The sequence below is a fragment of the Coffea arabica genome, chromosome 4c, assembly GCF_036785885.1.
Source record: "Coffea arabica cultivar ET-39 chromosome 4c, Coffea Arabica ET-39 HiFi, whole genome shotgun sequence".
NCBI lineage: Eukaryota > Viridiplantae > Streptophyta > Magnoliopsida > Gentianales > Rubiaceae > Coffea > Coffea arabica.
The window spans coordinates 9,915,538-9,939,413 of NC_092316.1; the positions used below are offsets into that span (position 1 = coordinate 9,915,538).

The following is a 23,876-nucleotide window of genomic DNA, read 5'->3' on the forward strand; positions in this document are numbered from 1 at the left end:
GCATCTTTTTTCACCAAATTTAGCTAATCTCTCAAAGTGCACACTTTCTCGTCATTATCTCAGTAGTTGTCCGTTATAGTCCAATAACAACTTTTAATTTGCAAAATATGTAATTCCAATCATTTCTATCAATGATAACAAAATAATTAGCTCTTTTTTTCTTCACTTATTCTATTCTTCTTTTTATAGAACTCTCTTTTTCTTCTCTTCCTCTCCCATGTCTTTCATCCCTAGCATTAAGCAAATTTGAAAACAAAACACCCTTTTGAACCATATTCTTAATTGACTTTGTTGGGTAATTGATCTACTAACATGTAATCCATATTGGGGATGAAAGAGAAGGGAATTAAGAAAGAAGGTGAAGTAATTAGGTGAAGGTGATCCATAAAGATTGGTCAAGGAGATACAATGGGAGTGTTTGGATACCATATTATTTTAAAAAATTATTTGATTACATCATGAAAGTATTTTCCAAACACTTGTTCTAATCTTTCAACCATCTTTTCATGTCACGTACATTATATCATAAAAATTATTACAATGTTATTGTAAAAAGTTTCTCCAAGTAATCCTCTATCTATCTAAATATACTCAATACTTTTTTGGATGAATGCTCAAGAGTAAAGACAGAATGAGAGTTGATTGAATATTTATTGGGTGTGAAAAAGTTAGGGGAGAGGACTAATGGCATGAACTCTATGCATAAAAATTACTACACTGTTATTGTAAAAAATTTCTCCAAATAATCCTCTATCTATCTAAATATACTTAACAATTTTTTGGATGAATGTTTAAGAGTAAAGACAGGATGAGAATTGATTGACTATTTATTGGGTGTAAAAGAGTTCGGGGAGAGGACTAGTGGCATGAACTCTACGGATAAGATTATAGGGAAGGGTTTTCAGGATATGCTGTTTAGATGAAGAAGGCTGGTAGTTATCTTAGTTTGTTTGCTAGGATATTGATTCTATGCAATCATGGGAGGTAGGCGTAATCTTTTAAGCTTTAAAGGTACCATCTACAATTGTTGAGAACCTCAGGGAGGATTCTGAAATTATCAGAAAACACAAAAGGCAGAATAACTTTCAGTTCCCCCACTGGGTTTAGACGGGTTTTTCCCAACCATCTCCTCTTATTTGGATGAATTCTCAGTGGAAAATGGATTCCCTTTAGAGGGGTCTTTCCTCTTCAACTGTCGAGTCTAAAATCTCCGTCTTTTTATTTCCCAGAAGAAGAAGAAAAACACAAACATGGAGAAAATTCCAGCTGCTTCTGCAATGGAATGGAGTATTGATCTTGAGAAAGGCCTCCGTTCCAAAAGCCCTGGTCAGCATCTACTCCAAACTCTTCCTTCATCTTAATTTTACTTAAGAATTAATTATCCAAAGCTCTCAAATTTTTCTTCAAGATTATTTGCTTATCATATTTCAGGCAAATGTATTGAAGCAATATTAGAAATTGGGTCAAGGCTTGAGTGGTGGAATAGAGAATCAAGAATTTCAGTTGCAGAGTACAAAATCTTCCATTTAATTCCCGGTGAGGATAAGCTCTTCGCGAATGCTATCCTTCTTCGGCTGGCGGATGCGTTTAGAGTGGGAGACAAACGAATTAAAACGTGCATTGTGAAGGTATTTAGGGAGGAATTGAAAAGTAGGAGGAGAAGGAGTGGGAGAAAGGTGGAAGATGGAATTTTGTCGAAAAAGAAGCTGGAGAATTATTTGGAGATTTTAAGGAGAGTTAAGGTTGTGTTTGATGAGGGAGATGTCGAAGAAAGAGCTTTAGCGTTGTATTTGTTTGGTTGTTGGGCTGATTTCGCGAAAGATAGTGCTGATGTTCGATATGTTATACTTTCGAGTGTTGTTTCTGATGATGTTCTTGAGGTAATGACGGATAACTTCTGTTGGATTTTGATAGTTGTTTATTGATGTGATTAGTTTACTACAATGCTGCATTGTGTAGTAGTTTTTTTTTTCCTTGTCTTGTTTATGCATGATGTGATGTTTTAATGGTTAGCTGTTATCTTGTGTTATTGTGTTTGAATGACTCCAATGTCTCCATTTTTATGTTTGGAAGGATGTAATCTGCACCTTTGGTGGTTTTAAATTGCTTTTTTTCTTGGGAGTTTTTTGGTTATGTTTGAATGACTCCATTTTCCCTACTTGTTTGATAGGAAGTAGTGATTTTGGTTGCCTGAGTGGGTTTGAAGTGTGATATTTTAAGCATTTTTCAAGCTCTCAGATGCTTTCTTGGAAATATACGTGGATGAATAATTGAAGTTTTACATAATCTAGGTAAAAGTGACTATTTTGTTATTTTTAGTTGGAATTTAGCTAGAGTGGTTTTTGTTGCTCACCTTCTAAGTCTCCAAGAAGTTTTTCAATCAAATATCAGCTGCTATGTTCTGTTGTTCTTTGACTTTGCTGTAGTTTCTGTTTTTGATTTTGCAATTCGAAAGAGATTACCTACTCCCTAATCTACACAGGTGAAGGCTGCTTTGTTTGCTGCTGGACGTTTCTGTGAATTGGCAAATGACTTTGCTAGTGTCCTGATGGAGATGCTTACTAATAGGTTGACATCATGTGAAACATCAATGGCCTTAAAGTTAGTAGGAGGGCGAGCATTGGCTAACATGTGCTGCTCATTATCACTTGCTAACAGAGCATATGAGGTTAATTATTTTCACTACCTTATTTTACCATGTGCCAAAGATGAGTCTGCCTTTCCTATTTAGTTGTTGGTCTGTCAGCCAGCATTTATGCGGAATATCTTTAGTTTGCTTCCTTTTCTTGTCCCTTCATTGATACTGATATGATTTGATTCTCTTTTTGTTGCTTGAATTAAGTCTGATATACTACAACAATAGTGAAGGGCCAAATCTCATATCTTTGTGGACAAATGCACATTTTTTTTACTTTGCTTTCCATCTACAATGACTTCAAGGAATTAAATTGTTGGCATAATGTGGTCAGCTAAGAAATGCATCCATCCCGGCATCATTCTGTATTCAACTTACATACACATGACTTGTGTGTCAAAGATTTGGAAGCTAGTGACCATCAGTTATAGTCTGAGTTGGCTAGTTTCCTCTGTTGTTTGTTTCAGATGCTTTGACAAACAGAAACACTAAGAAAATTCTGTTCTGATGGGAATTGCTATCGACTTGATTTTCATATTCTTGTGCATGAGAGGTCTGGTCGTCTATTGCTAGTTACTTATGAGGATACCTAATGCTTTTTTAGTAGGAAATTGTTTTGGTAATTGTGGGGTTGCATAAATGCTAAGATGTATATGTCTTTTCCTTGTCATGCTTTTTAGATGTATGGAACTGTTCCAACCAGTAACATGGTTATTGCAGACAGGTTTAAAGCTGCTCTTGGACTCATCAGAAGAAAATTTCTCTGCAGTTATGCTGGTATCACTTACAAAACTTGCTTCTTGTTGGCCTCTACTGATTCCTCAACAGGTCACTACTATGCTCTGTTTTCATGTGAACAGTTGTTTGTGCTAGTGTAACTCGTATTGAAAAGTTGCAATTTAGTAAACAACACTGTCTATGCTAAAATAATAGTTAAAGAAGAAGAAAAGTTAGACATTGGCGTATAATTGTCAGTTCTTGAGGTAGTGTTGTATATAGTAGCTTTGTCCAGGAACGCTAATGGATGTGATATGAACAAAGCTGCAAATAATTGTTACTTGATTGCTGGTTGTGATTTTGTTGTTCAAGTTAATTATTATCTCCAAGGTGATGATATTAAGTGCACATTAAGTTTAACATACTAGTCAAATATATCAAGGTCATTTTTTTGTGATCCAAGGGGCATGGCATGCTGTTCAATGCAAAACGTAGTAGACTAGCAGGGTAAAATGCTTTCGCATCAGTAAATTGGTGAAAATTATAATAGATAACTGTACAATTCCTAACTGTTGCTTGGGTTAATTTATAGTTAGAGATGACAGCAAGATTTATATGATAAAAATGGGGCAAGTCTATCAAGTGTGTAGACTGGTGCTGATAACCCAGAGGCTGAAGAGAATGATGCTTATCCAGATTTTCGTAAATTGAAGATGTCAAAACTACATATAAGTGCACAGGTTTTGGTTTTTGGCATGTAGAACCTATTTTGCGCAAATCTTGGTGACTGTATTATCTGTACTATTTTGTTACACAAATTGCAGATGGAACAAAATTTGCAAATAGGACATGAGTTGCTTGTACGATAGAAATCTCATCTCTTTGATGATATGAATAGCTTAAGACCGGAGTGATGATAATTTCTGAGTATGGGAATAAGTATTAAAAGTTAAAAATTTGTTGCCAAACACTGATTTGAATGGGAATGACTATATTGGACATCATAGGTCCTCTAGTGTGTTGATTTTTGCCAACTATTGCTCTTCCACTGGCTTCATAGTTGTGATGAATATCTCTGGCTCTTGTGTTGCAGATAGAACTGCTTTTCTCTTATCTGGCTAAGTACAGAGCAACTCATATTGAAGTTACAACTTTAACATGTCTTCAATTTCTTTTTGCAAGAGGAGTTTGTCCTTGTCCTGCATCTAGAGATATGGTTCAGAATTTCTTTGATATGCTGAATCAATCCAAATTTCCACCAGCTGTGCTGCGTCAAGTTCTGAAAGTCTTGCATAAGGTAATTCTTCTGCCCTTTCCCTTCTCGTGATTGGGTTGACAGGAAAGGTACAGTAATGGTTTGCTTACATCCTGACAACTTTTTCAGATGCTTTCATATTACCTACCAACCTTACCTAGCTCAGAGATGTTTATGGTGTTCTCCACGTTCTTGAAGTTTATTGAGAATGTAAATCAATCTTCAATCATGTCAGAGAGACTTGTAGCTGCACGTGTTCTAGTAAATATTTTGTGCAAGTTTCTGGGAAGACCTAAACTGGAACATGATGAAACAGCTTTCACTCTGGCATACCAAGTAATTTCATTCATTATGGATCGCATTTCTGAGCTAGTGAATTCAATCGTGACTAGACATATTTTTCTGGTGAATGGTCTCAAAACAACTAAGAAAGGGCTCCTGGATGGAGATCAGGCCAATGAAGAGTTGGAGCGAGAAGTGACAAGCTTGCTTAGATCTATCTTTTATCTGGTTGAAAACCATTTAGACATCAGTGGTTTGGTGTTAGATAGAGTTGGCATATTTTTGGAGCATCTAGTGAGCACGCTTTGTAGGGATGTAAGCATAGAGAAAGACAACTTTTTAAACTATGAACTGTCAGAATGTGGTGAAGAATACAAGACAGCAAATATACTAAAACTTGTGTTTTCTCTAACGAGAATAATAGTTACTTGTCTGGAAAACCCTGAAGTAGAGCATGCAGAAACAGCTAAAGTCCTGAATTCCTTAAAGCTTTTGATAGATTATGTGTGCAAGTCCACCCCAATTGGTTCATCTACGTACACCATTTACCTGCTTTTGCTGCACTTTCATAGTGCCTGTAAGTGCATCTGGCGACAGATTAACCCCATGGTATACCTTGATGACAATTATACTCCATTTTATGCTGGTTCTTTTCTTCACGATAATACTTTTATTGCTGAATTTGGAAAAAAAATGTTTGGAGGAAGAGATAATTGGTCTTCTTACAAAGCTGGAAAGCGTGCAGCTTTACAGGGACTATGGTCAAATGCTGCTTTCATATTTGAGCGACTGACAAAAATGGCTGTTTCTAATTCCAGCTATGTCTGGTTGAAAACCTTGAATTTGTTCTCACATTCTGAAAGTCAGATTGAGTATTTTGGGATTATTAATGTGAAAGATAGTTTGTCTGAAGCTGGAGAAGAAATTACTCCGAAAAATAATTTGTATAACTATGTTGAAATTCTTGTCAGAGCTTATGATGGCGTTCACCTTGCAGAGAAAACGCTGAAGATGTCTGCTCCTGGGCTTTCCTTCACTTTTCAAAGGTGGTTTTTGGCTCTTAGAGCAAAATTTTTGGAGATTCTGGTGGACTTAAGCACGCTCTTAGGTGCAGTTTCATTTCTAGAAGATAGCAGTAGCTGTGGGCCAGAAACGATGACTGTTTTGGTTCCAAGTATGATACCTTTGGAAAGATACAGATTCTTGGTGGATTCTCTTGCCTCGGTATCTTCCCAGCTCAAGAAGTTGGCAGATGAATTTGATTTATTAGCAACATCTTTTGTTGGCATGGACAGAAAAAGCATGGGGATACTTTTATGCTTGTCAGCAGGTTGTTCGCTGTTGGCCTTCAGTACTGGGTTGTTCTTATCTATCCCATACTTACATGTTTCAGAAAATAGCGTGACTAAATGTCTAGATGGCTCAGAAGGGCATCATTGTGGTGTGCTTATTCAAGATTTATTTGAGAGGCTATCACTTGTAGACTCTGAAACCAGCAAACATCTTTGGATGCTATTAAAGGTTTATGGAAAGTCCGAGAGCTGTTTTCTGTCCAAGTCCGGAAATCAAGCTGCAGGCCTTTATTACGAGGCAAGTAGCATTGTTAAACTTTTTAAATATGCTGTTTCAGAGATTGTTGGCCTCCAAAATGAGGCACGCATATTTTGCAGTGATGAAACCAAATCTCAGATTTCTAGTCATGGACTAAAGTTGTTGTTGAGCATCATTTGGAAGTGGATGCAGATCCCCTTCAGGTGTCCGGATTACTTTTTTCAAGTAAGGTATGCATTATAAGCATTTAAATGGATCATCAGATCATCCATTATGTGTTTCTTCTTGATATAAAAACTGCTGTCAAATAGAGAGACTGTGGAGTTTTTAATCTGCATTTTTATCGCAATATGGATGTAGTGATGAGATTTCAATTATAATTTCTTGCAAACATAATTTTCTCTAAGCAGTAGGAGGGCCTAAACTTTCCTTTATCTAGTTGCTTGGAAAGCTCCATTGTTTATGGTTTCATCCAATCAAACCAGCAAAGAAAATAAAGATATGAGAAAAAAGATTAAGACAAGAAGAATCCAATTCTTTTTCAATCTTTTATTGTTAATGCGTGGTAGGAGACCATTATTAACAATCACTAGTAGTCAAAAGTTTGCACATACTTTGATAGATCCACTTGCCATCTTAGATTTTTCTAAAAACGACCTTTCCCAGAAATTGTTGAAAAAGTAGTTTATTGGGTATGAAACATTTTCATCAAGACAAATTAAAGGATTTTAGTGTAGAATAAAAATTTATTAGCAATGACTGGAAATTGAGCATGTCCATAATCCACTTGAGCAGAAGCAGATACTGCCGGGCCTAGTTCTTTGCTTCTGTGGCTTTTGCTGATGCAAATCCTGAAATTCATATAAATTTTTGGTCCCTTTTCAGTTGTCCTTATTGCTCTGTGTTGTTTCATTGTCCACTTTTTCCAGTAACCTGATCTTTGAAGCTGGATTATTTTCAGGGATAATGTTTTTTCAGAGCTATTTTCCATGAATGAAAATGGTGAAAATTTTGATGGGATGTCTGTCTCATTAGGCAGCCATCTATCTCTGAATTTGTGCCTTAAATTGAAAAACATGCCACCGTCCCTTCACCTTCAGCTTTCTAAGCTTTATTGCATCCTTAGCTGTACTGTTCCATCTCCACATGGAAAGAACATAGAGAAATCATGGTTGAATAGTGAAGAATGGGACACTGATGATATTCTAGCTTTGAATCATAAGCTCATGAGGTATGCCACTGGGTCTTCTACGCCTAATGCTATGCAGGATCGAACTAATGCTGGTAGCAGGTGGACAGAGGATTATGTGTGTTTTCGTCTTAATGAGAGAGGCCAAGGGTTCTCGACTTGCTTGCTTGATGTGTCTGCTTTTCCTCCGGGAAACTATAAAATTAAATGGCATAGTTGTTGGATAGATGATGAAGGTTCTTATGGGAGCCTCCTTCCCATGAATGCTGGTCCCAACTTCGCTATTGAGAACCCTTCTAATTCCAGAACAATGCAGACAGAAGTTTCTTGACTATTTCATATAAGAGGAGCTATGATTGATTCCTGTTCTTTTGGTATGTCTTATTTCAAACATATTCTGCTTCCCTGTTGCTTCATTTCTTGTAAGTCATTTATTGTTCCTGTGTGATAGGTGCCTGGGGATTTTAGGTCAATTTGATCATCAAACTTCCAATAGATGGATTTTACGCATATATGATAGAGGGAGAAATCTCATCACAGAAACCACCAGTTCCACTAGGATTTTGCTGCAATTTTGTGGTTAAGTTCATAAAAAAAACTCAGACCATCCCCTGTAGACAGCAGCTGTCTGGGCTGCACCCAGAGTTGAAGGATCATGTACCTTCCAACAAACCTCCTTTTTCTGTTTCTTCAAACCTTGTGCTGCTACACCTGGTGATACGGAATTCACATGCATCCTGGGTCCAAGACTATTTTAAACAATTTATTGTTCCTATGGCTTCTGCTCTTGCTGCCCTGTAGCCCTACCTGATATCCTTAAAGAGTCCAAGACTCGCTAAGTTGCTGAACTTCTCCCTATCAGCCAAAGTCTTGTAAGCTTTATCGGAGGATACGCTGGTGCACTTTAAGAGACTCTTTTCTATGATTGGCGAGTTCCAGGGAACCCTGTCCAATCTATTGTTTCTGTGTCAGCTGAGTGGCTGAACTTCTTCCTATCAGGCAAGTCTTGTAAGCTTTATTAGAGGATATGCTGGTTCACTTGAAGAGAATCTTTTCTATCAATGGTTTCCATGTCCAGTCCAGGTGCTACTAGTTCTTCAGTCTGGAACAAGAAAATAGACCACAATTTGCTTTGCAGGTTCATAGACCTGGTTAGTTTAGTTAGTTAGCGAAGGATCCTCCTTTTTTAGGGCATTTCGTGGAAGTTGAATTGCCATCTGACTTTTGTAGCTCATGGATGTAAGACCTGGGGGCATATCACTCTGTTTGATGGGCGTGTTATCTTGTTCTGGTTTATGGTGAGGAAGTCAACATAAATAGCAAGCAAGGAAATTGGGAATGTTCCTGTGGGAGAAATGTATTAAATGGACGTTGAATTGGTATTAATTATAACTTCCAGAAAGGGTAAAATTTTAGTACTTATCTTTATGGAATTTCTTGATAATCTCTATCTTATTTAGTTATGCATCTTGGGAATGAATGCAAGTTTATTACTCCTTTGCACGTCTCTGTTTGCACATGATTCTTGGTTGGATTTGTGTATCTGACATGCATAATCTGTCTCTTTCTGCATGTGTTGCTGTAGACTTCGGTTTTTGACAGTTAAATACTTATTATCCTAATGAGTCCTGTATTTTTGTGAGATTGAGTTATAGTGGTTGACCTCTCACTTTTCTAACTTTGGCACTTAATCAACATTTCCAACAGAATGCACATAGAAGTGTGGGTATGTTGCTGAAGATCTATATTATCTGGAGCTGTGACTTTGGTTTTTCTGATACTTGAAGTGGTCTTCCTACCAGAAGGATAACTTGATTCTGAGGTGAGGGCATCATGAGTACTAGTAGACTTGAGGTATTGTTCTTTAAGGGAACTTCTGAGGGTTTATTTATTTTCCTTGCAGATTTCTACGAGTTCATGTTGAAAAATGCCAAATTCCCATGTTTCAAACTTTATATTGCCCTTGGAAATTTTAAACTCCAGGGACGTTTAGGAGAATCAAAGCCTTTTTTTTGCGTTGAGAGATTAATTTGTTTCAATGAGTCATTAACATTATGCTGTTGCCTCCACTGAAAGTTTAAAGCTAAAAGATAGATTCTAAGGATGCTGAGAAATTTTAGGAGGATTTTTATTCGAAACAGAAGAAGAGGAAGACGATAGACTGCTTTTAGTTTTGATAGAATTTTGACTTGTAAGAAATACTTCTTTGATGATGAAGATTTAAAACACTTATGCAGTTGTTTAACAAATTATTCATCAACTGATACAAAATAGGATTGAGAAGTAAAGCTAAAGAATGTGAAGTTGTATGCTAAAATCAACTTCTCTCAGATATTGTCATTACAATGTATTCACCCCAGATGTATGCGAAGTTGAACCTAAGGATTTGACCAAGAGTACTGGGTTGCTTTGGTAAGTTATAGATTATTAGTGAGCTAACTCATAAACCACTGGTCGTTTTTCCACTTTTGGTTTTCCACCTGGACAAAAACACTTTGAATCGTGTCAATTGAAGTGTGCAACTTGACAAACCAATAGGGGGAACTAACTCAAGCAAGCTACTGTTATGAGCTTGCTTACATGTTTAACTTATGCTACTGTTATACTACATGAATTGCATTTCTTCATCTGGATGATATTGCCATTGTGTTTTTACTTTTTTTGTCCTACTTTCAATGAATTTTTAATGTTTCAAGCTCTGTGGCGCACCGAATGACATGACGGTCCATTTTTACTTAACAGAGAGAATTTTTTTTTTTGATCAAGATGAAAACTTCTAGTGTAAAATGATGAACAGACCATTTTCTGCTTCTACTAGGATTTCAACATCTTGAGGTTCTATGGTGCTTTCTCCTATGCTTGTGATTTATTCTTTTTCCTCTTTGTCTGGAAAGAGGTACTGCAGGTTTGTATAATAGAAGAAATTTCACTTCCTGTATTCTTTTTTGCTTAGAGGATATTACTAGTTTTGCTTCTGTATTGGAAACTTTTAGCAGTAATATGAACTAGACTTTAATTTCTTTACTAGTGAATTGAGTGCTTTGTTGTAATAGAGTTCTTTTCCTTCTCTTTGATATGATTCCTTGCATTTGATATGTGCTGTCGAGTACAGTTGACATGGCCAACCTCGTTCATTGCTTACATTATTGCAAAAGAAAAGAATATGATGTATAGGCCGCTATAGGTGTATTTATGTGTTCAAAATTTCTTACCAGCAGTTTTGCTCGTTGGTCCGGAGCTTGGCCATACAACTGTACAGTGTGCCTTTTCCTGCCTCCTACAGGAAACAAAGCCCAAAGGAGGCTAATTGTTACAGGTAGAAGTTAGGTAATGCTTTCACTGCAGTTATCACAGTAGGCAATGTTCTCCAGATAAGGCTTGAAATGCTGATATTGTAGATGAATTGATAATAGCTAGAGATATAAGAAGGCAAGACTGTCTCAAGTGTTTGAAGTGTTTGTGCAGAGAGAGGCCAATTTGTGTGCCAAGTGTGGAGCTCCCTCTGAGGACGTCAGACAAAATTTGTGCAAGTGCGCACAAAACCAGAAAAAGCTGGAGTTGCCATATGTTTTTTCAGTTCAAGGACACCAATTCTTGTTAGATTTGCTAGTCTATTGGTAAAAGTCGGATGGATACGTGCACACCTTGGCTTATCAGATTTTTTTGCAGTAGTCTTTCTTCCTTATTCTACTATGGCTGGCTTGTGGACAAAGCTGGGGTCAGTAATGGCTGAATGTGCCAAGAAAAAGGGAGAAAAGAAGAAGGTTTCAGGACTTTTTTTTTTCCTTCCCTTGCTTAGATTTTTTACTGGGAAAAAGTGGTGAAATTTCCTCTGTCAATATTCTCCATTATCACAAAGTGCGGCCGTGAAACATGAGGTCAGATTATGAGAATGTTTCAGAAGAACTTTGCCCTTCTTATCTCCTTTCCAAGAAAAAGAGTTCAATGTTTCTTTTGATTCCTGCCTAGATGCCCGAGTTAAGAAACAGTGATACATGTCTCGCTCGTCGGTGGACTTCGTCTCTTAAATTTGTTCTTCAGTCTTTGGTGGACTTTCCCTTTCACATACTCTATTGCTTGGAGGAAATTTAGGTGGGCAGCAGTTGGAATTAAGAAGACGAAAAATGTGTTTTTGACCTTTCATTGGTATGAAATTTCTGACCAAAGCTGCATTCCACATTGTATCTTCGTGGAAGTTACTAGTCAACGTTCTTGGGTCTACGCTGCGTTTACCATAAGAGAATTATATCAACCATAAGGGAATTATGGGGGAAAAAAATGCACCAATAGTCTTTCACGTATTATTGGTATGAAATTTTAGTCCACAGAATTAAAACGAATGATTTTAGTTCACGACAATTAGAACACACTCACTTTTGATCATTGGTTACGTTTTTAGTCAAATTTTGCTCGAAATAAGGCATCGATATATCACTGCATCAATATTTGAAGGGTAAATTTCGCAATTTACTTAATATTTACTCAAAATTTCTCATTAATTCTACCATTTCCCCTAGTTCTTCGCTACTTGAACCCTAATTTTGCAAACCCAAAAATGCATATACCTATTTTTCGTTCGAGTTATTATCACTTTATTCTGTTAACGTTTGATGCGACTATTAATTTTCCTCTTACTATTATTTTTTAGTCGCTTTATCCTTAAGACTAAGGATAAAATTTAATGGAGTTTGTCAATTCAAATGAAAGGATATATTTAGATCTTAAAATTATTATCACTTTATCCCCATAAACTATAGTCTTATTATCAATTTACCCTCTAGAGTTTATTTTAGACAATTTATTCCACTATTAAACCAAATTAGCAAGTTAAAAAATTTCAGCAAAAAGTACCATCCTCTTTATATAACAAAAACAATAAAAAAATCTAGAATGGCTATTTTCCTTTCTATATCAAGAAAAAAAAATGTCAAAATATTAATTTCTTTTTTCTTGGCAATTTTATTAATATTGAAAAAAAAAGAAAGATAGAGAAAGACAGAGCTCAATTTTTTTAAAAAAAAAAAATACGAAGGAAAAATAATTCAATATGTTTATTATTTTAAAATTACTTTACTTTTCTTGTTACCGACAAATTTCAATCCTAATTCTGACAATGTTAAAATAATACAATAATATTAGATTCGTCCTTATATTTTTTTCTTTGCAAAACCTAATTTCTGTCTCTTTCTGTCCCACCTCTTTTTCTTTCCCTAGTATTGATAAGTATGGAAAAAAAAAGTTTGAGAAAACCCTTTTATTTTTATGTTTTTGAAACTCTCGAAGAGAAAAAAAACAAAAGAAAGAATAACTATTCTGACTTTTTTATTTTTAATTATATATATATAAAAGGTAAATACATTAAAATTTTTTTGAACATACTGGTTAAATTAATGATAGGATAATGTTAGAGAGTAAAACGATTGTATCACTATAATTTAAAATGATAAAGTGATAATAACAATGTAGTAATGTTATAAAACAAAAACGTATTTTTATCCAAAATTTGTTAACATATTGAGTTGAAATACCTGCGAGGATGAAGTGATTAAAGAATAACGTTAGGGTAAATTGATAGTAGTGATATAGTTTAGGGGATAAAATTATAATAACCCTTTTTGTTCCACCACCACCCCCTTCCACCATTCTCACCCACCACCACTGCTGACCACCTCTTACTCCTTCCTGCCACATGAAATCAACTAACCGGTACTAGTACTGCTATACTACTAGCTAGCAGTCAAATTAGAAAGTAATCTGAAACCCAGTTCCAGAATCTCTGTCAAATCTTTCAGCCTCAAAGGTCTTCAAAGATGCAGATGCAGCTTTAAACTCGGGTAAGGCCCCTTCTTTTGCCAAGGCAAGCTTGAGCAGCAGCCTTCCTCGTTGTCCTATCCTAACTGCTCAAAAACTCCACCAGACATACTAGCAAGTTACTCAGCTTCATCCTGAAGAGGCCACCATTGACCTCGATCATGATTTTCATGAACCCCAAATAAGAGGGATGGTGGTGGAATTAAAAGGGTGTGCATAAGAGGGAGAAGGAAGGGGAAGACGAGAGAGAGAGAGAGAGAGGGAGAGATAAAAATGCGAGGAATCGTCCAGAATGAATAATTTTTTTTATTTGTTAGAGGCTAAAATCACTTATATTAATTGTAAGGGATTATATTTTCACGTCAATAATACATGATTGATTTGAGCTGTACTTCCTGTTCTGAATGCTCCAATAGAATTTGCTGATTACTTGCTCTAAGTTTGAATGTGATCAGGCTAATTATGTCCAACAAGTGTCTCAAAGTTGCATGGTTTTTTGTGTCCCAGCGTAGTGTATGTTGTCCTTTCAATTGAGCCCTTGGTTTTGGTCTATTCACACTTAAATCTTGACATGAGCCAATTTAATGCTCAAAATATAAAATTAGTCATACTTAAAGTAAAATCGTTGATGTAAATGAAATAGACTTGATACTTAAATGGGATAAATTCTACACTTTGGTGACTAAAGTGGAATAAACTCATCATTTAGGGGTTAAGGTGTGATAGATTTCATATTTTAGAGACTAAAGTGTTGATTCAAGTACGATTGAAGGCTGCAAAGTGGAATTAACCCGTTGATTATTAAACTGAAAAGTAAAAAGTAGAAAAAATCAAGTTGGTAATCTTTCATCACAAATAACTTGATACACTTGCACACAAAATATCCTATTATCAATATCAAAATGTGTTGCACTTTGGACAGCGCAACTCATAGATTCATAATTACATGACTTAACGTTTCTCATACTTTATTTGAAATAACATAGCTCTAATATCTATGCTATTAGGCCTCTCTTTGGGATTTTCCAATGTGCAAAAGCAAGCAATCTTGAGGACTAAGAGCATCTGCTCCTCGTATCCATTGCCCAAGAGCTTAGGATCGATTGCCCTCTTTGGATCCTCTGAGGTCATGACATTCCTCATCCAAAGCACTAGATTCATTTCATCTGTCTCCTGGAAAAATTCATCTGATGGGAGTTTTCCCATCACCAAAGAAGCCAGCAGGACACCAAAGCTGTAGATGTCACACTTGTCTGTGAACTTGAGTGTTTGATGATACTCTGGTGCAATATATCCCAAGGTCCCCACCACATTTGAAGATGTAACATGTGTGTAAGCTTCTGGCATTGCTTTTGCCAGCCCGAAATCAGCAATTCGAGCTTCCATGTCATCATCAAGAAGAACGTTTGCAGGCTTGAGATCCCTATGAATTATACGTGGGTTATGATTCACATGGAGATATTCAAGCCCGGCTGCAATCCCTAAAGCAATTCTGTGCCTGGACAGCCAATCTAGTTCATTCTCCCCAGCTGCAACTTTTTGCAGCATATCCTGTAAGCTTCCATTTTTCATGAATTCATACACAAGGTAATGGCAGTCAGGCCGCGGCATATGGGCTAAAAGAGGAAGTAGATTCCTGTGCCTGATTTGACCCACAGTCTGAATTTCTGATTTGATCTGGCGCATTTTCTTATGCAAGGCCTTGCTTTCCTCTTCGGCGAGCTCCGCAGCATCTCTGGGGGGTTGAATTATCTTCTTAATGGCAATCACCTTACCATTGCTTCCAGGTAACTCAGCTTTGTATACTTCTCCACATCCTCCTCTACCAATGACTTCAAGTCTTGCAATTCCTTCTTCGTTTTGCAAGAAAGCCAAGTCCTCAGCTTTCTTAATCATTGGACTGAAAATTGCGAGACTTGTGTCCGTATCCCCTCCTTGAATCCAGAACTTCAACATCTTAAAAACCACAGATGCCACGAACCCTGATATACTTCCTGCAACAGTTCCAGCAAAAAACCCAACAATCCAAGCTCCAATCTTCTTTTTAGTCTTCTTATGATTTTTGTGCACCACCGTGGCTGTGGATGGTGATGGAGCTTGAGTTGAGTTTTGATTTGAGCCCACCCCAGGTGCCATTGCAGGTTCTATTGCTGAGGTCTTGTTACTCCTTGATGAATTTTCAGCAAAAATATATCGTCTTGGGACAATATTAACTTCTGTGGACTCTGATAAGGAATCATCTCCATTTTGATTCGGGACGGGGATAGGACCTTCCAGTAAATTGTTTCCAGAAATATTGAAGAACCGAAGATTCCGAAAAGATCTCAAAGAGGGAGGGATTTTCCCAGCAAACAAATTATCTGCCAGAGAAAGCTTTTCCAAGTTAGGAAAATGTTTCAAGAATCTCAAGTTTCCTGAAAGCTGATTAGAAGAGAGATCAAGAACCCGAAGATCAATCAAGGACGATAACTCCGACGGAACTTTGCCCGAAAGTCGATTGTTTCGCAGGTCTAGAACTTGAAGCTTTTGACAGTTGACAATCTGAGGTGGGATTTGATCAAGAAGTTTGTTGTTCGGCAGTGACAGCTCTTTGAGCTCAGAGAGTCTACCAATTGCAGGAGACAAAACTCCCCTCAACTGCTCAGACTTAAAAACAATTCGTGTGACTTTAAGCACAACTGAACTGTTTGAGATTCGCCGTTCGCAGACTATCCCAGCAGAGTTGCAGGGACACTCTAGGCCACGGCGTTGACCATGAATGCCCAAGTCTTTTTGAATGATCGAGATTGCTTCATAGTCTGATTTGTCAAGACTCAGCTTTGATTGAACAAGAAGGATTAGAGTGAAGAAGGTGAGAAAAATGATGTGGGATTTGGCGAGGCTGAAGGCCATTGGTTCTCAGCCTTGGAGGGAGGAGGAGGGCCAAAGAGAGGTGGCTAAGCGGAGGAAGAAAAATCAAAAATGGTGATCTGAGCTTGGATTGGTGCTGGCTAGGAGGGAATGGGAATGGTGGTTTGCAATTTTTATGATTATCGTAATATAATATAGTTGAAGGCGGAGTAGACTTGGACTAAGGACTTTGGAAATGTTAGGTCATTTGGGCCCATATAGTGGAACCTTAGGTCCAATTCAAATAATTTGGGATGGTTTTCTCATAGCGTTGACATCTGAATTCTCCCTTTTAGCCTCCTTTTTATTATTTAATTCCCTTTTCCAACCTCGTGTTACCGACCACTCATGTCAGCTAGCCTAAGACGTGTTGGGATTCTCCTTGATTGGCAGACTAATTGTAAAATGCAGCAGATGGCCATACTGTTGGGATGCATTGCATTAGAAGTAGTAAATTTGTTGTGTTTATGCACGTTGTTGTATTACTGCCTGTATTCATTACTGTAATGTCTACGTCTATGTATGTAATCGCCTACGTTACAGGCAGCGGAGCGAGAAAAAATTTTCAATGGAAGAGAGCAGTGTGTTTGGATTGTAAATTATTTGAGATAACTTTGTAAAAAAGCACTGTAGCACTTTTTTAATATGATGTATATGAGATGAAAATGTGACTAAAAAATGTGTTGATGATGCAAGTAAATCAGTGTGTGTAAATAAAATGTAAATAATTGACAATCCGAGCACAAAATTTTTTACCGACTCTTTTTTTAGTTTTTTAAGTAAAAGAATATTCACTAACAAGCAGAAATGAAAAACCTTTTCTTAACTCACTTCAAATGGAATTTTGTGACTCACATATTCTTTTAGAGTATTAGTTCATTAATCAACTTAGAAGACCATGTAATCCTTTCACCTCCTTTGTAAAAAAATTTTGGAGACACACTTGAAATTATATCAAAATTCTACAAGTATTATAGGAATTTACGGAGGCAGCGGAGGCCCATGCCCCCCGCGTCCCACCTTAAATCCGCCACTGTTACACGGTACAGTTGTATTTGTAACGCCCAGAGAGAGATGCAAGTCTAATCACATTTAGAAAGCCTAATAACATTTTACATTGGTTAAAATTTGAGAAATTAACCAATGGACTACCTTGTACTTCTACACCCTCTTGTGCCTATCAAGTCTTCGAGTGATGGGACACTGTGCATGTCATGCTGGACAGGTTAAATCATGGGTTTAATTACAAATTTCGATTAATTGATTTTAACTGGCTTATAAAGTTCCACATGTAAATAAACTTATCCAATGATAAACTCTTTAAAATTCATAGAATAATTCTACGTCTAGCTTTATATTCATCGGTCACCATGAAAGCAACATCTCATTGAATAGAAAACTGCACCTCGCTCTAATGACTTGGAAAAATCTTATGTCAAGACTAACGTTGGCTTGGGGGCACAAGAATGGCCTGTGTTAATTGGTTTGCCCCTTCAAGACCGGAGTCTCGAGTCTCTGAAGCTTTGCCATCCAAGAATCGAAGGCAGGAATTATTCATGACATCATTTGTTGAAGTTCTATCATTAGAGGATATTTTTTACATTGTCTTAAAAATGTATTGTTTTCCCTCTTTATCATTTACTCTTTGAAAATCTGTAATAAATAATAAGTCAGAGTCTATGACTGGTTCTCCACCATTTCTAGGTGATTTAATAAGAAAAAATGTTCCAAACCGAGACATTGGGGTAGAGCTGTTTTGAGCATCCAAAAATGAATGAGTTGTAGGAATTATGTTGCATCGCAGTTAAGGGCTGGTGAGACCTCTTTTTATGACTCTTCCCTCCTTAAAAGTTGGGACAGCCCTCCAACTAGGGTGTGGTTTGGCAGCACTGCTCAATGAGTTTTTCATTTCTTGAGTGAATGCCTTCCTTGCAAGTAATTCTTATAGCCATTAAGATTAAAAGCCTTTTATATATATTCAGTTATCTATTTACTTAGAATCTCAAAAACTAGCCGAACTTATTTATATTTCCAAGCAACTAACAAATAGATAGTCTCTTTCTGAAGCAATTAGCCTTTTTCTTATTAAAAAATTATTAAAGAAATATATATAAATGCTCTATATATATATATATATATATACATCCTTCCAAATTTGCATAGGTCACAATATCAATGTGTCTATCAACAAGGGCATGTTTACGCTTCACAACTCTTTTAACTTGTCATTTCAACTCTTTCACCCTGATGAGGGAACACTCATCATGAATTTTGGTACTAGGCTTCCTAACAAAAAGAAAAGTGAGGGGCAAAAGAAAGGAGAGTTGGTGGGAATTGAATTCCTTTCTTTAATCAATGTAATGACTTTGGACCTTTGGTGGCAAGCTTTGGCTACTTTCTTCAAAATCTTAGGAGTATAAAAGGCCAACACTCGTGCTAATTGCAAGCATGGCACTAATCAGAATAGGCTGTTCTTGTTTAGTTTTTGTTCCTTTCTTCATCAGTGTTTATTTTACCATTATTTGAGAACATCTTGAAACTTCTAAGGTTCAATTTTCACTTAAACAGCACAACTCCTGCATTTTCAAGCACTGTTTTGTTGGTGGAAAGAAGCTACTATTGATATTTAGTTTGGGTTGGACGATACACTCCATGTTACATAAACATTTCTTAGCAAAAAGAATTTATAATTGCACTTTTCATGTAGAATTCGATTTTCATTTTTTTTTGGTTTCTTTTGCCATTGCAATCTTTTGAATACATAGTGATCAATGCATTGATCTTCAAGGGATTCCCTTTATTTTATTGAAACAAACAAGCCTGAAGAAAGATTCAAAGAAACATATCTTTGAATTGCTCATGTTTCTGCTTGCAAAAATTGTTCCACACCTTATCATCATAAAGCTTGAAGGAAAGCTATCAAAAGTCGGGGTTAACAAGAAGTTGCAGACGGAGTCAGCCATCATCCAATGGTGCAGCATTGATTCAATGACCTGATACAAACATTTTGCTACCTGTTTTCTATATGCCTAGCAAAGACGGAGGAGCTACATGCCTGCATCAGCAATGCAGCATTCTGTAATTCTCACGAGCCAGCACTTGCAGATTGAGGGTATGGATCCTAATAGCTTTATACTTATTTGTATCATCTTAATATCTTACAACTGACGAACATAGTGGATATCAAAAGTTTTGGACTTGATCTGCTGTACCAATAAAGTTTTAACTAGGACTATGGCTACATCTCCTACTCTTGTAGATTGGAAAGACGATTAATCACCAACTGCAGAATCAACGACTTTGTCCTAGATATTGAAAATGATGGCAAATAATTTGATAGAGTATTATTTGAAATATTATTTGGAATAATTACTGCAGCACTATTTGTGATGTGATGTATGTGAGATAAAAAGTTGATTGGAAATATAAAAAGGTGGGTTGGGAAATGTGTTTATGATGCAAGCGAAATATTATTTGGAATAATATGTGTATCCAAACACTCCCATTATATTCTCTTTTCGGTGTTTTTTCTTCATAAAGGGACGGCTAGACCAATAATATATGGCGTATGACCACTGATTTCAGCCAAGTCTTGAGTCACAACTCAACTTACTCAGTTCAGAAATAAATAAATGATCTTTTTGTCTTTATACAACAAGAAGAAGGTTGGTAAAATCCATGAAAATTCTTTAACATGAATGGAAAACTCATACATGAACTTTTCTTCTTGATAGAAAGCTTGCAGAAATTTATTGGTGACTGATTACTGCTACGTGCTATCTTGTTTTGTTGCTTGCTTCATTTTTGGTAGTGCTAGCAAATTATCTTTCCTCATCATTCCATTTATTAGTGAAAAGTCTGTTTTACTGTGCAGAAATAAAACAATGATGCCATTTGACTATAACATGATGGAAGATTGCTTTCAATTTGCTCTTCTCATTCGCAAGCCTAAAATTCAAGGTCCTCCTGTACTCTGGATATAGTTTCAGGCTGAGTTGCAGCTTTAGAAAGGCTTACAGGATCCCATTAAGGGAAATTACGCCATCAAAGTATAAGATGTTAAATCATGCCGAACTCCATGATAATGTTTAAACGATTTATAGCACATTACCAAAGCCAATAATGAGATATAGTTTTAGTCTAGAGCAACTACAAGCCCAGGTGCCCTAGACAGTACATAAAAGCACTCAAACCGATACCTTACAATAACCTGATGGGAATATCATATCAGATCTATATTGCAAACCAGAATTACCATATTATAATATGGATTAATTCTTATGACACAAACTAGATAATTCAGGTATGAGGCATGATGTCTCTCAGTCAGTGCAGCAACGATACATGAAGTACTTCTCCATTTGACGGCCACATTCTGAACAGACCACCAGCTCTGGGATGCCGCCAGCAGTCCCTGGAAGGATAAGGCGATTGCAGTGGTGTGGCGTGTGAAGGCGCTTCAAGTAGTCATTGAGTGCTGGGACAAAACCTTTTTCTTTTGCATCATCTTCCCAATTTGTGAATTCTTCAAGGCTTTGGGACATTGTTTCACTCTTAGCTCTGGCCATCTCAGCTGAGCCCCTACTAATTAGAGCCCATCCTTCATCACTTCCATCAAAGCTGAGGATAGTCATTACCTCCTGCATTATTTTATCATCTTGAGCAGTCTTTTGGTTTTGCATCTTTGAATATAACATGCTTTCCACTCTGGTCCAAAAGTACCAAACATACGTTGGATCACTCCAACAGTGACTGAGATTTTCCCCTGTTATTTGAGAATTGATCTTTCGAACACGTTCCTTGGTGTTATTCTTTCCCACATAAACCATTTCCAAGCTAATGCCTGCTGCCTTAGCAACTTTTCGTGCTGCTGTTGTGAAGCTTCGGATCCATCCGATGTCCGCCCCTCCATACAAACAGATGAATTTGTCTTGTATAATCTGTAGCAACAGAACAAAAAATTACTTCTCCTCATTAAGCAATCTGGGCTAAAATTAGGCTAACTTTGTCATTAGTTTCATTTTGCCCTGCATATCAGAACAATTTTGCTTTTTAAATTTCAATATTTCACACATATGGCATACGTTTTTTAGTTTACTGGATCTATCTAGCAGAAATGTTAAAAGTTACCCATTCGAGTATTGCAGGGTCAATGCCATCCACCAATAACTCAAGCCTCCAAGTTTCCTCCTTCCACAATTGTTCCTCTTTCGTTAGGGTGAAGGGATAAGCATGATTTCCCCATATCCACACCATGTGCAGTGCATTTGGACAAGCCACTTTAGCTTGTGGATCCAATACAACCAGCATCATCTTCTTCTCAAAATGCCACACTTCCTTGATGTACCTAGCTACAGCTGGTTCTAGCAAGGAAGGGTGATGCAGTGTGTACCACGGCATTGCTGACTGCAGCTGCTTAAACTTTTGTTCATATCCTTCATTCCATGTAACTGACCTTTCCACAATTGGTAGCCATACAATCTCATATTGGAACTCTGGCCTTGATCGTGCTTCAGTGTAAATATGTGTGAGCACGGGAAGCTCTTCTTGGGAGAGATCTAGATCTGAAATGAGCAGCAATACAGTCTTTCTTCTCAACACATCAACATGTGCCTGTTTCAATGATTAGAAATAAGATCCAACTGTAAAGAAAAAGAAATGAACTGAAAAGGAGAGGACAACAAAAATTGATGGATATGTGTCAGAAAGCAATTAATCAGTGAAATACCCTTGTCTTAGAAGTGCCAATTTCAAGAGGTAGTAGGTCATCCTTGTTATAGATCAATGCCTTGAGAATCCTCAAGTTTTCCAAATGTGGTACCTCGAAAAGATGCACCAGCATTTGAAAGTATTCAAGATGCCTCTTCTCAGCTGCATACGAATCATGATCTTTTAGTAAAATTCAGAGAATAGTGCTAACTTATTTGGAAAGCGATTAAGTTTTTGGATACTGATTGGTAATACTTTGCCTACTGCATCATCTTCAACCTTTTTGAAACAAAAGCAATGAAAGCATTTTTAAGAGTAAGATGAGTTAGAAGCTTCCCCTAATTTAATTTTCATGTAAAGTGCTTTTCTGTCAAAGGATTTTGTTGAAATGTAAAATACTTAGAAACGCTAACCAATGTGTTGAAAGCAATTGGCTAGCTGTGTCTTAAGGTGGCCATGTATGCTGCTCAGCTTGTGGGCTAAACTTGTGAGTTCCCATGTCTCTGTGGTAGATCCAATGAGCCTGTGCTTGCGCAATGTAAAGTTGTTAATTGACATCCAAGATTAGTTAATCTAAAGTTATGGCAGTGTATGTTTGTTGAATGACTTACTCATAACCCATGCCTAGTAGGCTTGTTATCAGAGAGGCACAAGCCACCATGCTTCTTATGGTCCAGTAAACAGAAGCTGGGACATGAGCTACAGCAACTGCCATTGCAGGTGTGTCATCTGATATATATTGAGCTGGGAGTTCCTTGAATTCAACAATGCACTTAGTTACATCCAGCATTGCTTTGATAAGGTTACTAATTGCATCAAACCTGGATTTCAGCACATTGGAATGCTCCATGATGTCTGGAAGCTGTTTAAGAACAGCTATGGACTTGGCGAGTGGATTTGTGGCAAACAGCTTTGCAATGAGCCAGAATTCCCCATAGTTTACAGCAAAGGCTGTCAATGATAGAACTCCCTTTGCATCCCAGGTATAGCTCGAAAGCATGTTTAGGATTGCCATTGTCGTTGCATGCATATCTCCACCACCAGAGCATTTGCATTCTAACTGCGAAAACATATCACAAACAATTTTTCACGACTGCTTTCGAGGCACTTTTTGTTAAAATGTGGATACAGAAGCATAGAAATCAACCTCGCAGGAAATTTTTTGAACTATATAAGCCAATCCATCTAAAATTCCTTCCATGCCAACCAGTGCAGTCCTTTCCTCCAGTTCATCAGCACCTTCATGATGTGTGCCCTAAAACATCGCATAACAATAACATTAAAGTCTGTACCTATAAACCAACTAAACATGATTAAATTAAGGCATGCCAATAATGCAAAAATTGAAGAATGGAAGCATACATTAACAATGCCATCAATGCCAGGGGAGACGTGATGCAGAAGAGCCTCGATAATTTGCAGAATAGGTTTGACTTCAAGCTCACGTCCATCAGGAGCATGAGTTGCCTGAATTTGTTTCATCATTGCAGCATCATCAGATGCTGTGAACATTCCACGGTCACGCCTGATCATTTGCTTATTCCTAGCAGGCTGAATAGCAGTTGCCATCTTTTTTTTTTTTGGTTCTGGGATACTTATGCTACAAGATGGATTTTCTTATTGCTGTGGCATTTTCATCATGCAATCCAAGGTATATATAGTGGATTAGAAGGAGGCATAATGGATATAAAGCCTGATTGAATCTAATACCTTACTTGTAGGGAGTGCAAATTTTCAAAGCCAAATTTGCTAGTTGGATAAGAATTTACCTTTGGTGGCCCCTAGAATGGCTTTCCGGTAGGAAAGCTTGGGATGCATGAGTTAATGATTAAGTGAAC

The 23,876-nt window shown here is 37.1% G+C and overlaps 3 protein-coding genes across 38 annotated transcripts; 1 reads left to right on the forward strand and 2 right to left on the reverse strand.

The window, feature by feature from the left end:
- The first annotated feature begins 833 nt into the window (after window positions 1-833).
- LOC113739853 (uncharacterized) lies at window positions 834-11,848 on the forward strand. Of its 36 annotated transcripts, none has more exons than XR_011813025.1 (12): window positions 838-1,326; window positions 1,432-1,880; window positions 2,483-2,668; window positions 3,356-3,463; window positions 4,446-4,649; window positions 4,737-6,670; window positions 7,402-8,003; window positions 8,081-8,628; window positions 9,337-9,451; window positions 9,533-10,534; window positions 10,845-10,956; window positions 11,095-11,848. XR_011813025.1 is itself a non-coding variant. In XM_072045974.1 (8 exons), the coding sequence occupies exons 1-7, from the start codon at window positions 1,251-1,253 to the stop codon at window positions 7,958-7,960; spliced, it is 3,516 nt and encodes a 1,171-aa protein (XP_071902075.1). In that variant the 5' UTR covers window positions 837-1,250; the 3' UTR covers window positions 7,961-8,003; window positions 9,337-9,564. The 36 variants fall into 36 exon arrangements, 3 of the variants coding, with proteins under 3 accessions (XP_071902076.1, XP_027123036.1, XP_071902075.1); XR_011813023.1 differs by having other exon boundaries at window positions 10,845-10,945; window positions 11,028-11,848; XR_011813022.1 differs by lacking the exon at window positions 9,533-10,534 and having other exon boundaries at window positions 8,081-9,033; window positions 10,848-10,945.
- A 2,461-nt stretch (window positions 11,849-14,309) lies between these two features.
- LOC113738359 (leucine-rich repeat receptor-like serine/threonine/tyrosine-protein kinase SOBIR1) lies at window positions 14,310-16,496 on the reverse strand. The gene has a single exon (XM_027265534.2). The coding sequence runs from the start codon at window positions 16,330-16,332 to the stop codon at window positions 14,392-14,394; it is 1,941 nt and encodes a 646-aa protein (XP_027121335.2). The 5' UTR covers window positions 16,333-16,496; the 3' UTR covers window positions 14,310-14,391.
- Window positions 16,497-20,404: 3,908 nt separating this feature from the next.
- Window positions 20,405-23,673, reverse strand: LOC113739897 (protein SIEVE ELEMENT OCCLUSION B). The gene is made up of 7 exons (XM_027267305.2): window positions 23,401-23,673; window positions 23,186-23,293; window positions 22,650-23,098; window positions 22,452-22,561; window positions 22,058-22,200; window positions 21,460-21,942; window positions 20,405-21,269 (listed from the first exon to the last, which is right to left on the reverse strand). Exons 1-7 carry the CDS (start codon window positions 23,605-23,607, stop codon window positions 20,652-20,654), a joined length of 2,118 nt encoding a protein of 705 aa, XP_027123106.1. The 5' UTR covers window positions 23,608-23,673; the 3' UTR covers window positions 20,405-20,651.
- Between the last annotated feature and the right edge of the window lie 203 nt (window positions 23,674-23,876).